This window comes from Onychostruthus taczanowskii, unplaced genomic scaffold (assembly GCF_017590055.1).
Source record: "Onychostruthus taczanowskii isolate IOZ18803 unplaced genomic scaffold, ASM1759005v1 scaffold28, whole genome shotgun sequence".
NCBI lineage: Eukaryota > Metazoa > Chordata > Aves > Passeriformes > Passeridae > Onychostruthus > Onychostruthus taczanowskii.
In genome coordinates this window covers 2,108,798-2,123,227 of record NW_024500128.1, presented here as the reverse complement: position 1 = coordinate 2,123,227, position 14,430 = coordinate 2,108,798, and the positions used below count along the sequence as shown (strand labels likewise).

General features: G+C 43.7%; 1 protein-coding gene across 1 annotated transcript in view; it reads left to right on the top strand.

The window, feature by feature from the left end:
* The first annotated feature begins 526 nt into the window (after positions 1-526).
* TRIM71 (tripartite motif containing 71) overlaps positions 527-14,430 on the top strand; it is a 54,034-nt gene continuing 40,130 nt past the window's right edge. Inside the window, 2 exon segments of the mRNA XM_041407883.1 lie at positions 527-953; positions 956-1,278. Coding sequence (XP_041263817.1) covers positions 527-953; positions 956-1,278 — 750 coding nt within the window.

Genomic DNA, 14,430 nt, shown 5'->3' with positions numbered 1-14,430 from the left:
GGGCGGTCGGCGCCCATGCACTTTCCGTTGAGGAAGAGGACAAGTAACCAAACCACGTTGTCAAACTGCTGACCCGAGGGGGAGATGAGAAGACTGTGTGAGGTATTGACCGATCGGGGAATCAATACAATTTGTCTAATGCAACGGGGGATCGGGGGTTAAGTACATGAGAGGGACGAGAGGATCCATTTACTGAGGGAGAACGGGACAGCTACACCTTGATACCAAAAATACTCCCCCCTCCCCGCAGCAGCCATCCCGGCAGCAGCGAGGTACGAGGAGAGGACCCAGCTCCCTGCAGACCGCCGGATCGATGACACCGTATTTGCAAAACCGGCCCATCGATCCCACTTGGCAAAACGACTGATCGATGCCAGCTTGCTCGTAAGCTGCTTGCAGAACTACCTTCTCCCCGCGCCTCTGCTTTTCCGCCCACGCTTTTTTTTTTTTTTTTTTTTTTTTTTTTTTTTTTGAGGGAGGAGAGACACGTTTTTGCCCCCCCATCGGGGAGTCAGGCCCATCGCAAATGGCTTCGTTTCCCGAGTCCGACTTCCAGATCTGCCCGCTGTGCAAGGAGATGTGCGGCTCGCCGGCTCCCCTCTCGTCCAACTCCTCCACCTCCTCGTCCTCCTCGCAGACCTCCAGTTCCTCCGGGGGCGGCGGCGGCTCCTCCTGCGGGGGCCCGCCGCGGCGGCTCCACGTCCTGCCCTGCCTGCACGCCTTCTGCCGCCAGTGCCTGGAGGCGCAGCGGCACCCCGGCGCGGGGGACGCGCTCAAGCTGCGCTGCCCCATCTGCGACCAGAAGGTGGTGATCTCGGAGCCCTCGGGCATGGACGCGCTGCCCTCCTCCAACTTCCTCCTCAGCAACCTGCTGGACGTCGTCGTCGTGGCGGCCGCCGCCGACGAGCAGAAGAACGGCCGCGCCGCCGGGGCCGGCCCCGCCGCGGGCTCGGGCGCGGCGGCGGCGGCTCGGCGGCGCTCCTGCTGCGGCGGCCGCACAGCCGGCAGGGCGAGCCCCGCTGCAGCTCCTGCGACGAGGGCAACGCCGCCAGCTCCCGCTGCCTCGACTGCCAGGAGCACCTGTGCGACAACTGCGTGCGGGCGCACCAGCGCGTCCGCCTCACCAAGGACCACTTCATCGAGCGCTTCGCCGCCGGCCCCGCCGCCGCCGGCCCCGCCGCGCCGCTCGCCCTCAGCCCGCCCTACCCCGCCTCGCCATACAACATCCTCTCTGTCTTCCCCGACCGGGCCAGCTACTGCCAGCACCACGACGACGAGGTGAGCGCGGCGCGGGAGGGAGGGAGGGAAGGGGCGGCTGCGCTCCCGCCCCTGGCCGGCGCCAGAGGGCCCCCGCCCGCATCGCTCGCTGCCGGGGGGCGGCGGGGACCGGCCGCGGCGATCCCGCCGCCCCGCGGGGCTGGGGACAGGGGACAGGGCCGGTGCGGGAGCCGCTGACACTCCGGGGAGGCCGTGCGGCCAGGCGGCACCGGGCGCTGCTCCGCGCCGCCGCCCGGGAGGAGGAGGAGGTGAGGCGGGGGCCCCTCCGCGAGGTGCGGGACATGCTGTCCCCGGAGGCGGGCGGCGGAACCCCGGGGTGCCCGTGAACGGTTTGCAACGGGAGCATTGGGCTGCTGCGGGAGCTGTGCCGCTCCGAGGGAGCTCGTCGGGCGCGTACCGAGGGGTGGCGGGGCCGTGGAGATGCGAGAGAAAAAGGTTTGGGGTCCACCAGAGTCCCGATGCTAAGTTAAACTGGTTTGTGGAGTCTGCTTTGCACAGCGTGTTCGACGTGTAACCCGCTGGAGAAAGAAAAACGAATAAATAGGGAAGGAAGATAACTGTGCTGAGAAAAGGACACCTTTTTGATTAATTAATTATAAATAAATAAAAGGCAGTGAAAAAGTTAGCAGAGATACTCAGGCTTGCATATGCCAGCTCCATCTACTGCTCTTGGTCAGCATCTTGTCTGCTTCTGTGGTGGCAAACATCTACTGATGCAAAAACAGGAACTTGCTTTACGTGGTCTTACTTTAAAAGGCTTTGGCTTTGCAAATTATGATTCTGGTGACCCTAAGTATTGTTTCATAGATCTTAAGAGGCAGTGGCTTCTTCAAAATGTACTTGAAAGTGTCTTAAGTTTCATTGGGATAGTTTCTTGCTGTGATAGTTTGAAACTTGATTTTTCGTTTGAAGCTGGAAAATGGCGATCTGCTGGCTTTCCCCTTTTGCTCCGAGGGTCAAGGCGGGGGGGATTTTGCTGGAATTTTCCAGTAACTGGTGTTGGAGGTAGTTTCCTCCCAGGATGAAACTGGACACAGCACAAGGGGCTTCAGGGGAAAACCCGCCTGAGGACAGGCGTAGTACAAGAGCTTCCTGTTGGATGCTTGCTTAATTGATACACGAAGGCATTTAGCCCAGGGAAATGTGGTGACGCCTTTGTCTTCAGTTTTCAGGGACACTTTTTCCATCTCCTCTAATGCTGCTATAGCTATGAAATAATTCTAGAAAGGTCTGGCATTTTGTGTTTCTTAAAGTTGCTAGTGGCAGAGGACAGGCTGTGGAAGAAGAAAGACCTTAAAATGACATTTGGGGGGCATGAAGAGTGATTGAGGAACAATCAAGTTTTTAACAGAAAGAAAAGCAGCTCAGAAACGTTATGGCAGCTGAGCTGCTTACAGCTTTTTGTGGTATCTCAGTATCTCCCTGAGAGTGGGCTTCCTAAAGCACTTGTGTAACACTGAATGCTAGACTGAAATGAGGCGTGATGTTCTTAAGACACTAGAAAAAAACATCTTTCTGCATTCATTTTGGAGTATAACTTTGGTCTTGTGGTACACGCTGGAAATCTTCTGGTTTTTGTGTTCTCAGTAGGATGAAAGTTATTTTTGAAGTGTGTAAAATGAAACGATTGAGGGCTTTTGGCCATAGCATAGAATATCCAGCTCCTAATGCAATGTACTCTGAATCCACTGGGTAAAAGAGTAGCTGGGATAGGAGCTCCAAGGTATTTTGTGGACTTGAAAGCTTAAACTGCAAAGGGGACAAAGGTATTCTAGCCTTGCTTAAACTGTACTGCTTTTCTAGAAGTAACTTCTGAAAAAGCTTAATTTATGTTACGTAAATAATTTTATTTTCCAACAGTGCACTCTGAAAAGAGTACACCTCTTAAAACGATTGGGTTTGGGTGTTCCTGTGTCCTGTAGACCTAGTAATTGTTTTAAAACAAGTAAGTATTTTCAAGCCTTCAGCTCCTGTTGAGAAAGGCTTTTATTCTGCAAATTAATTATCTACTACTGTTCTTGATTAGTGCGTTTTGGTGGCTCCTTAATGCGGGTGTGCCTGATCAGTATTTGCAAGTATTTATTATTCACTCGAGAGGAATTGTTTGGGAGAGACTGACTGTTGGGAACGGTTTGTCCTGTAAATCTTTATCACTTTGGCTAAAAATACGGGTGAGGTTGTACAACTTTCTTTTTCTGAGAAAGGGTGGCTGCAAAACTGTGAGGGTTATTGCTTGTTTAAGAATGCTATTTACAGCCTCATAAAAGGAACGATAATAGAAAGGCAGCCTTCCAGGAGAGTACTTAGTGCATCACTTAAGCAGTTTGTTGGGCTAATAGTGTAAAAACAAACCTAAAATGCAAGGCAGGAATGGTAGCCTGAAACCTTAATATTAGCAGTTAAAAACTCGGGTTCTGCTCAGTATGTGAGAAAAGCTGGTGAGCAGGATATTCCCTCCGATTAATTCATGCAGGTAAGGTTTGGGCATAGGCAGATCTCATCTGCAAGCTGCTGCAAGAGTAATTCTCTTAAATGCAGAGTTCTCCTTCCCCAGAATATATCCTCTTTACCCTGTTATAAGGAGTTTGACCCCATCCCTGAGGGTTTTCTGCACAAAAGTTGCTGGCTCCTCCCTTATTTTGTGCCTCCTTGCCTAGAACATGATACTCCTGTCCTAATATTACTACTCATTTGTTACCTTTCATCCTGTTCCTCTCTGGTCTTTCCACCCCTCCTTCTGGGAATCACTGTCCTTTCCCCATAATTTTCCCTCATTCCACCTCCTTTTGAGACTCCCTCGAGTGAGAAGGGAAATAGCACCGTGGGTGGTTACTTACTGGGTGTTCCAAGTCTCAAAACAAGACTACACATACACATTTGCCAGACAAGATCAGTGTAGTTGCTCATCCTCTTAATGCAGAGAAATGCAGATTTCAGCTCTTAACTGGGATGTCTGACGTGTTGTCTCTTTTAGTCGAGATGGTTCTGGTCTTGTTTGAGCTGTTGACTCCTCTAGTGTGCTATGAGTACGTAACAGTCCCTGAAACAGAGAATATTAGACTGTTAGAGTAGTGGCAAACATCAGGGAGTGGAGCCCTGAACACTGCTTTCAGGGTGGCAGTGACTGCAGATACTACAGCGATGCATGAAAGAAGGTGAATAAAACTGCTATGAGGTGGGGAGGGACCAAAGGCCAATTCTTTGTCATAAGGCTTCTGTTGAAATCCACTCTGGTGGTTTACTACTGGGAACCTCGCAGTCTGATGTAAAATGCTACGGTGGCAGTAGGGGAAATGTTAAATTTCAGATGTTTCAAAGCATTCTATATGTTTGCAACCCTGGTATTCTTTTGTCTGGCAGTGGGGTTTTTTTGTGTGTACAGCACTATCAATGCTACAGTAGCAACTAGATCTTAATGTTATAAAAACCAGCTAGACAGAGGACTTGAAAGATTTTATTTTAATCTTACCCATAATTACATCAAGTATCCTACCTGATATGTCAATGTGTTCTTGATTTTTTTTTTTTTTAATGTTTTCTTGGAAGTATGAATAGAGTAAACTAAACCACGATCTCAGAAAATGTTGGAACAGCTGTAGGACAGTTGGCTTGTATTGATAAGCTATCTGAATGCAAGTGAGTGTGCAGAAAGTGGAAAATGCCCTAAGTTTCATGTTACATAATAGGGGTTTCATTTATTCCAGAGCTTCAGCTCCTGTGTGCTTGAATATCATTTCATGATAGCAGTGGCGGATGGTCAACACTTCAATAGCGGACTTCTGACACTTTCTAGGGAAAGTGTGGAGTTGCCAAATTCAGTCAGCTTAATGGTGTGTGACCCTTCTAATTCGCATATTGCTCTACAGATTCATTTTAGAAGAGGTTCATGGACTACCAAGACATACAAGACAAAATCCTGTAGCACCACAGCTCCCTGTGTTGCGAGAAAGACCTTTAAAATCCTTTCTCCCCTTGCCTTGGACACACTGTTCCTTCCTTCTCCTTGCATCGCATCTGTCTTTGGTCAGGTTCTTAACTGATCAGATTAATTTACAAACTCTCAAGTTTTTTGCCATATCAGTGAGTTGCAGTGGTTCATGGGGCTGTTGGAGCATGCTGACAAGACTTGCTAAAATCAGATTGCTGTGTTGAATTCTGGGGTTGTGTATTCCTGGATTTCTTATCTTTTTAGATTACAAATAAAATGCATTCCTTCTTATTGTTTTACAGATTGTGAAAGATGCAATTTTTGGAGGATTGTGCATGTATAGGGGAAAGCATTCAACTGCATAGCTGTCAGCTGAACTGAAAGCTACTTACCTGGTACCTTGGCTAAATTTGCTGATTGAATTTATGTCTAAGCTGCTCTAATGTAGGATAAAGCTGTGGTTTCACAACAGGGAGCAAGCTGTCTTAACATCTCATGGCTACTAAGAGAATAGGGGCTCTCACTTCCTCCTCTGTTCTCACCAGGCTTGGCTGTGTACACTCAGGAGATGCTGCTGTGAGCCAATTTAACTTGCTTAACATGACAGAAAAGTTTTTTCCCCTTTTGCTAGCACTGGTATAAGTTTATTTTAATTGCAGGCTAAACTGGTACGAGGGGAAAGGAGGAATGGAGTGGTTAGACAGGAATGGTAGGTTAAATGTCGTTGCTTTTGTGTCATGGCTTTACATTCTGCCAAATGCTGAGCTTTGCTCCGTGGTGCTCCCAGTGCCATCCACCCACACGTCTCGCCAAAGTGGTTGGCTGATGCAGAGGGAGCATGCCTGAGTTCCCAATTCCAGTTCTGCATCTCTTGCTCAGGGATTATTTAAATGAAACTGCAGTGTGTGGTACAGGCTCTTGCTGTTTTTCTTTGTAATGATTAAGGTTTTTGCTGCCTAACAGAGAGATTAAAATCGTAGGAGTGTATCTGGAGGCAATGGTTTTAAAATGCAATACTTTGTGTCACTGGTGTTGTGACTGTTAGAGCTTCAGCTTTAGAGGAAAAAATGTGCACATAAGCTAGAGAAATCCAGTGTATGCAAGAAATTGCATATAGTTCTTTGTACTCATGCTGCCTTCATTTATCATATTTACTGTGTCTTTTCTCTATTAATATCAAATGCACATACAGGTGCCCATCTGAGGACAGTGCTTCAGATTAGGTTACTGACAGTTGTGTTTTCCTTTTTAACTTTTCCCTGATGAAGAAAGCAGGATAGTGAGTTATTTTGTTCATATGTGATTTATGGATGTGAATGTAACATCCTTAGGATGATAAGGGGCTGGAATAATCTTTTGTTTCACAATATTTGTTAACTTTAAAATGCTGTTCAGCTATCAGATGTTAAACCTCTGGGATTACTCTGCCTTACCTTCCCCTTAGATGCCTCTTCCCCATCACATCTTTAGCTCTTGGCTCTTTCCTGCATGCAGAAGTATTTTTATTTAACTCCTTCTCTTTAGTAAGAGAATTAAAACTTAGTGTTTTAAAACAGCTTTAATACCATACTGAGAATCCAAACTTCCCCTGCTTTACAGTTGACTGGTGTTAAATCTGCTCACTATTTTAGGGTAAATACAGCAAAGTTGTCAGCTTTTTCTCTTGGTGATAATATAATGTTGTTACACTACTGGCTTAATTAAACACGACTTAAGACAATTTTCAGTGAGTAAAAATTGAAAGAAGCATAAATGCGTTGGATGCTCAGGCAACTTTCATGGACTGTTTTTACTTAGAGCCCATCTTTGAAAACCCAAGAGTATTCCTGCATGTAAGGGTATTAATGCTTGCAGGCTGCAGCATAGACCTCTGAGGTTGTAGTAACAAACAGCTGGAGATGTGCATACAATAAATAAGCATGAAACTAGACTACTGTATGCCCATAATTCTTTATTAAATTACAGTTTTGTTAGAACTGATGCCTTGAAGTGTATCTCGTAACTGGGAGAGATGGTCTAGCTGAATTTTTGCTTCAATTTAGTGATGAGATCTTTCATCATGTGTAGCAGTTTCTCCTTTCAGCTAAATCTTCAGAGCATGTAAGCATGCTTGCTAGACCATGCTTCCTTTAAGGAAAACTACTTAGTTCCTCTGTTTTAAAGTCAATGAGGTATCATTCCCCTTTCAATACTGTCTTGACCCAGTCTCTTCCTAGTTTTCCTCCCATACTCCCTTCCTTCCTGCAAAGCTGTTGGTGTCTTTCCATCAGGCAAAGAAAGAATCATAATGTGTTGAGAGCACAGATCTTAAGCTGCATGAACAATGCACTGAATGCAAGACTAATGTTACCACAGATAAGATATCACAGAAGGGGTTTATTGTCTTCAGCTGTAACCCACTTTCAGTAAAGCAGTTACAAATATAGTCTTGGATCATAATTATGTAGTACATAATTTTTACTAATGCTTTTAACCTAGCATTCAAAGTCTTTAATTAAAAAGTGTAGAAATACTGGATGGGGCTGGCTACTGCTTGGCAATCCAAGTACTGGTTAATGTGATGAATGGATGTCCCTCATCCTAAAATATATTAGGCATATTGACTTTGTTTCAGCTGTTCTCTTTGTGGGCTCAGCTGCAGCCCCTTCCATGGCTTGTTTTCTCCTTTCCCTGGCTGTGCTTGAAGAAGGGCTCTGTGGGTGGGATGGGTTTGGTCCTCCTAACAAATTAAGCTTGTGCATCTGAATCAAGTTACAGAAATAGCGCAAAAAACATGTTAAGGAATTGGAACAATACTATCTGCCAACTTCTACCCTGAGTACAAAAACTTCTTTACTATGTAATGTCACCTCAGAAGTTATTTTATTATTCCCCTTTGCTCTACCATCTCAAAGAAGAGAAATTGTACGTGGCTAAGAGAGTAGTGTGCTTTTTTCCTAAAGTTCTTTCGATTCTCAACTACTTGTTTATTCCTCTGCTATCAACCTCAACAAAATAAATTCTTTTCAGTTATAGAGTCAATAGCTGCTAATCTTTTTTAGCAACAAAAAATGTTGGCCAGCTTTGAATGCTCTAGCTGTATAGCATAGTAGGAAAAGGAATAAAACCCAGTACCCACGGATGAGGCTCATGAATATATGTTCTGTGTTGTTCAGGCATCTTGGATATGTGTGCAATACTGACAGAAGAATTAATTCATAGTTACGCGTTCAGCTCTAAGAAATAAGAGCTCCGTTCCTGTTATTTCACTTGAGTGTGCAACATGCATTGCTGAAACCCCAGATGGTGAACTTGTTGGCTAGGATGATGACTAGTTAGCAGTTTCTTTCATATGTGGTTGAAATATTTTTGAAGTGACTAAGACTTGAACTGGAAACTTAAATGCTTATTGTTCTGTATGCCTCTGCACTGGTGCTGACTTGGAGAAAATGGATTACCTCCCAGCAGCAGGGAGGTGACTTAAGGCAAGCTCTAAACTTATTGGACTGGCAGTGGGTGTGAATCGCTTTTCAGAGCTAGGTATTTAAAATTCTGGGGATTGTGAAGTATGCCTTGAATGCTATGGAGAAAACCTCAACTGAAGAAACGTGGATTGTCTTTAAACTAATTTCTGGAGTAGACAAACTAACCCCACCAAAGGCAACTGCTGTCACCTCATCAGCTCTTTTGCTCTTGTTTGTTACTACAGCATTCTCTCTCCTAAGAGCACACAAGCAATCACTGAGGCTGCTCTTATACCAGTGCTTCCCAGGGATGTGAGAATAGCAATGTACTCACCCTTTAATCTGTGTTGTGGGGGAGAAGGGTGCTTTAGTGAGCTAAAGGTAATAGCTGAACTTGTGTTGCATCATTTTCCCTCTAATGTTGGTTAGTCTCCACACATAACCAAAATATTTAAAGGTGTTCTGTGAAGTTTGCTGAACCCTATCTTTTTCAGTTTGTTGCTTGTATTACATGCCCTCCCCAATATATTTTGTAGATAGCCAGTGTTATAAACTGCCATCTACTGTAAATATTTCTTTTTGCTAGGCAAGGTATTGTGAATGTACAGAACTGTCAAATGCTGTGTTTGGCTGGATTAAAAGTCTGGCAGGTACCTGAAATTCAGCAATCAAACTTCAGTGTGATTCTTGGATGGTAGTGCTGGAGCTTGTTGCTGTAACTTCACCATGCCATCTTGGGTTTTGTGGATTCTGTTTGGATATCTAGGCAGTTGCTGTCCGGAGTGGCTGGCATATGCTAAAAAACTTACGTTATACAGCCTTTTGTTCAGCTGCTCTTGGTTAACTAAAGGCAAACTATTATTTAGGGTAAAATGTCAGCTACCAAACTTCAAATCTACCCCTTTTCCCTCTGCCTTTACTTCAGTGGTTCTTTTTACGCAGCTGTTCACACTGTCAGACAGTTAAGTGTACAAAATAAAAATCCCTAGCCTTAAATATTGGATGTGAGCAAAGCTTGAAAGCTGCCTGCATTATGGATGCCCTTAAGCTTTGTAATCCAACCTAGTGCTGGATCAGGGACTAGAGAAGTGCTGCTGTCTTGTGTCAGGGTTGGTAGTGTGAAGCACCAGTGAGTCAGTATGGGTCAGTATAGTAACCTTGCCTGACTGTAATAGGTTACTATTGCTGATCTTCTGTCACCTTGAATAATGCCATGTCAGGTGGTGGAGGGTGTAAGGGATCCAGCAGGTGGGTGGCTCCTGGGGTCTTGCTGTGCTTGGGAAGTCAACTGTATAGTTCCAGGATTTTTTAGTATGTGTATGTGAGGCAGAGCGGGTCTGTTACTTTGAGGAAGAACTTTCTCAGAGCATAGAAAGAAGAAGGAGCAGCATGCCTCCAAGCCTTCCTTTTTTTTTTTTCCCCCCCCCTTTAAAAGCAGTGCTGGTAAAGGGTTAAATTCCAGCCCCCTGCAGCACACCCCGCCCCCACCGCTATATATGGAATGCCCAAAGGCACTGGAGATTTAATACATTGAAGTTGGAGCGTGAAGGGGGTCTGCAGCCTGCTAGACAAAGTCACTCAAATTTCAAGAATACTTGATCCATACAAGGATGTTACTTGAGAAAGGCATGGCTTCTCTGTTAAGAAACCGGTTGCCGAATGAGCCGGCTGAGTGTCCCAAACACAGCTTTTGTGGATAGATGAGCAGATTGGAAGCCAGATTTTCTTTAATCGATGACTGACTGACCAGCAAGCTAGCTGAAGTTGTTGTGAGAACTGAACAGCCTCCCTTCAGAGAAGTGGTTATTTGTAGGGGAAAATGAAAATTGTTTCTCCCTCTGAAGTGCTCGCAAGTCATAGACACTATTGTGCAGATAATGATACAAGAGAATTCAGTTGAATTCACTGAATACTAGACTGAAACAAAGGAAAATAATTTCCCCAGGCTAGTTACTGTAGAAGTACCTACATTGTTGCAGTTATGTTCCAAGGATGGGGATGTATTTGGTGTCAACTTCTGTTAAAGGCTTTTAAATGGATGGGAAAATATTGGATGGGAAGAAAGGAGGGACAGTTTATGGAAGAAAAAAGAAAAACAAAACCAAAATTGTCATAGTAAAGAAATTGGTACTGGAAAGATCGGGCAGTGGTCTGGAGTGGATTCTACCCTGAAAGAAATAACAAACAGCACTAACAAAACATTTGGGAATTGGGAAGGATGAAGTACAAAATAATTCCTAGAACAGTGAGGTCCTAGTCTTTCTAGTGCTGCTCTTGTATGTGCGAAAATGGTAATGGGGGTAAGATTTAATACTCACCTTGCTTCTTCTTTTCTTGTACTTGATACAGTTGTCATTGAGGGGACAGATGTAATAATCCCCGCCTCCCCCAATATCATGGAAGTATTGATAAGATTAGAATTAAGAATTGGATTAGAGTAATAAATGGTGGCTGTTGACAGAGTTCCAGAAGGGAGCTACATGCTCTCTCTTACCATGAAGGTGCTGTCTTCTTTCTCTGTTCCAGACAACGTGTATTTTAGTTGACTATATTCCATGGTGTAGCCCCTGCATTCTTCTTGCATTACTAATTTTTTCAAGGGCTCTGAGCCTGTTGGTAGATAATTAGTGTATGGCCCCAAGCTCTCTGCTGAAGCATGGCTCCCTTACTGAATTACCCTGTGTGGTGGCTGGTGGGATGGTTCATAGGGAGGTTCATAGTGGGCAGTGCAAGCAGGCTGGGCTGAGTGGAAACAAGGCTGAAGTGTCTTGAGCTGCTTTTGCTGGGTAGCTGGCAATTTGCTGGAGGGCTGTCCGCTCCAAAGCTCCAGTCATTCCTGAGATGTGCTTTTTCCATTTGTATGCACTTCCCAATGCATACAAATTTGATAAACTTCCTGTGTTTTAGACATGTTTGTCAAAACAAACATGGCTTTATCTTCATGTCATTGCTTTTCCGGCAAAGGTGGAATTATCCCACCTTTGCATCTTGTCAAAAGTAGTTCATTACATGCCTCTGAATCTGAACTGTTCCTCAGGAGCAGCTGTGGCAAGTCAAACTAATTTCTTGGTCTCTTACCAAAACAAGTGGAAAGCCTCTAAGGTAACCGTTCTGCTGAGCCTGATGGGGTACGTGTGGGCCCCTCATTCCAAGTGGCTTATTCTTCAAATAATATTTCCAGGGAGCAGTTGTACGCCTTGATGCTGTTACGTATTGGTACATGGTTAGTGCATGTTGGTAACTACTGAAAATTCCTTATGATTTAGGAAGCTAGTTCTTCTGGAGAACCACTAGGGAGATTTTTGCTGGAGGTTCTGAAGCACGGCAGTTATAACTAATGTAATGTGTGCATTTCATTTCCCCCTGTAGGAGGCTTTGGCATTGACTTGTCACATAGGTAAGGTTAGCCTGTCTCTGCAAAGACTGGAGTAGTTGGATTCTGTGGCTGGCCACTTGAGCTTGTAGTGGCATACTTGGGCTTGGCTTAGATCCAGAGGCTCTTCTTTCACTGGAACACTTCCTTGTCAGTCCTTTCATTTCTTTTCCTATGCCTCCGAGCCAGTGAAGGGAGTTCAAGTAGTACGTGATTACTGATAGTCTTTACTAGTGCTCCTATCTCAGTCTCTTGGCAACGATGCCAAAAAACTTTATACACTGTGAGAACAAATAGGAGAACCATAATTTAAAAGTGCTGGTGTTAACATGCGCTTACTTTCACAAACTCCAACAAAAAAAAAAAAAAAAAAAACTTGAGCCATTTTTTAATAATAGTTTAATTTTCATATCTCAGTCCTTAGATGCAAGCAATTTACTTACATTTTTATTCAGAGAGTACCATAATTTCTGTAGTTGTAGAAGTTATTTAGGGTATTAAACTACTTACAGCTTTATTGTAGTTGGTTTCCAATTTGTCTGTCTGGCTGCAGAAACTTTGAGGAGGAGTTACTCAGCTGTCTCATTTAGCCACCAGTTTCTTAGAGTGAAGTCATGCCTTTCCATTAACATCCTTGTAAATACAATTCATACCATTTTTATTCTGATACCACTTCTGACATCTGTTCTTAATGCCAGCCTGTGCCATTCAACAGAGAGCAGGGGCTGCTAAGGAGCTTCAGCTGATGAAACTCCTCAGTGGTGTGGACCAAAGATGTATTGATGGTCCCTTTCTCGTGTCCAAACCTGTTAATCTCATTTCCTTCCTCTGCTCTGACTTAACCTTACAGAAGGAAGTTGAATATCATGGATGCTTTGAATAAATTTTTGGTGAAAGCCATACCTGTGCATTTCGTTATAATGTATTTCTGTGACTAAGCCTCTCGTATTTAAAATGCTGTGGTTTTTGGTAGTGCAGGTCACTGTGTAAACATGGAACAAGTGTTCATTCCTCTCAGCTGTTCAGTAATACACTTTTTCTGTTGCCATTCATTTGTCTTCATTATATATTGTCAGTGTATGCATGTAAACATCATTTTTATAAGGTATTTATGAGGGTTTGGCTAGCATAATAAGACCAACTTATTTTCTCCTAAATGAAAGATAAATCTTGACAGTTAATCAATCTAGGAATAATGTATTGAACCAGTACCCTGTCAGAACTGCTGTTTTGTTTTCACCAATGTTCAATACAGCTGTTTCAGTAAAAAAAAAAAAAAAAAAAAAGGAAAGCTGTTTAGTATGTGTTTTAGAGTAACTGGTCTGTAATGTGTCCTTCCACTTAAATATTTAAATTTTCCTGGGGAAGCCTTGATGGTGTCCTGTCTTATATTATTTTAATATTAGTTTATATTAGTTTTCTAATATAAGCAACAAAATAATCATGCTCTCAACTGAAAATACCATATAATGCATGAAATTCAATATGATCTTGTCTACAGGAGAACACAATATTTTCATCAATGTGTTTGTTGTTTGAATTTTAAATTCATTTTAACACTGTCCCAGGAGGAAACATAAAAGGAAACACTTTTCACCAGCTAGGGGATAGATTGTTTTGATATGCAACACTTCCTCTTTACAAAGACTAAAATAAAAAAATAGAATAGTGACACCACCCAGCTGAGATTACTGTATGCTATCCAAATGTGCTGTCAGCAGGTGAGAGACTCACTGACATGGAATCTGGGAAATCTTGTTTGTTTTGTCCAGTTATTCCTGAGCATGTGAGAACACAGTGTTAACCTCATTGCAGAATTCAGGTACATTTGTATATGGCTTATCTGGGGATGGAAATTAGACAAACTATCTGGGATAATGATAACCTCCCTCATTATAACTTTATCCTAATTTTCAGCTTTTTGCAGTTTATTCCTCCCTTTGAGAACAATTTTCTCATTATATGTAGTGGTGTATGATTTTGCTCCAAAGCTTCCTGGTATGGATTTTCCTTAAGGTGTGCATGTTATCCACCTGTGTTGGTGGATTCACATTTTGGATGTAGATGGGCAGTTTTCCATATGGCTCCCCTGGGAGAGGTACTTTGACAGACAGCTGGGAGTCCCTTGCAGAAGGAGGGAGGTAGTAAGAGGAAATAATCCAAGGTGACTGACACAGCTCCAAATCTAGGAACTTGTTTTGGATTTATGTGTTCTAATATAGTAGCTCAAGTTTTTTGAACAGCATGATGTGAAATTATATTAAATGCTACATTTATTATTTAAGAAAGGAAACTCCTCTTCAGAAACCCCTGTCTAGCCCAGGAAAACTGTTGCTAGTCATTCACTAGGAACAAATGGCTGCTGTTGGAAGATACTTTCCTAGATCAGTAAGAGTCAGAATATCATG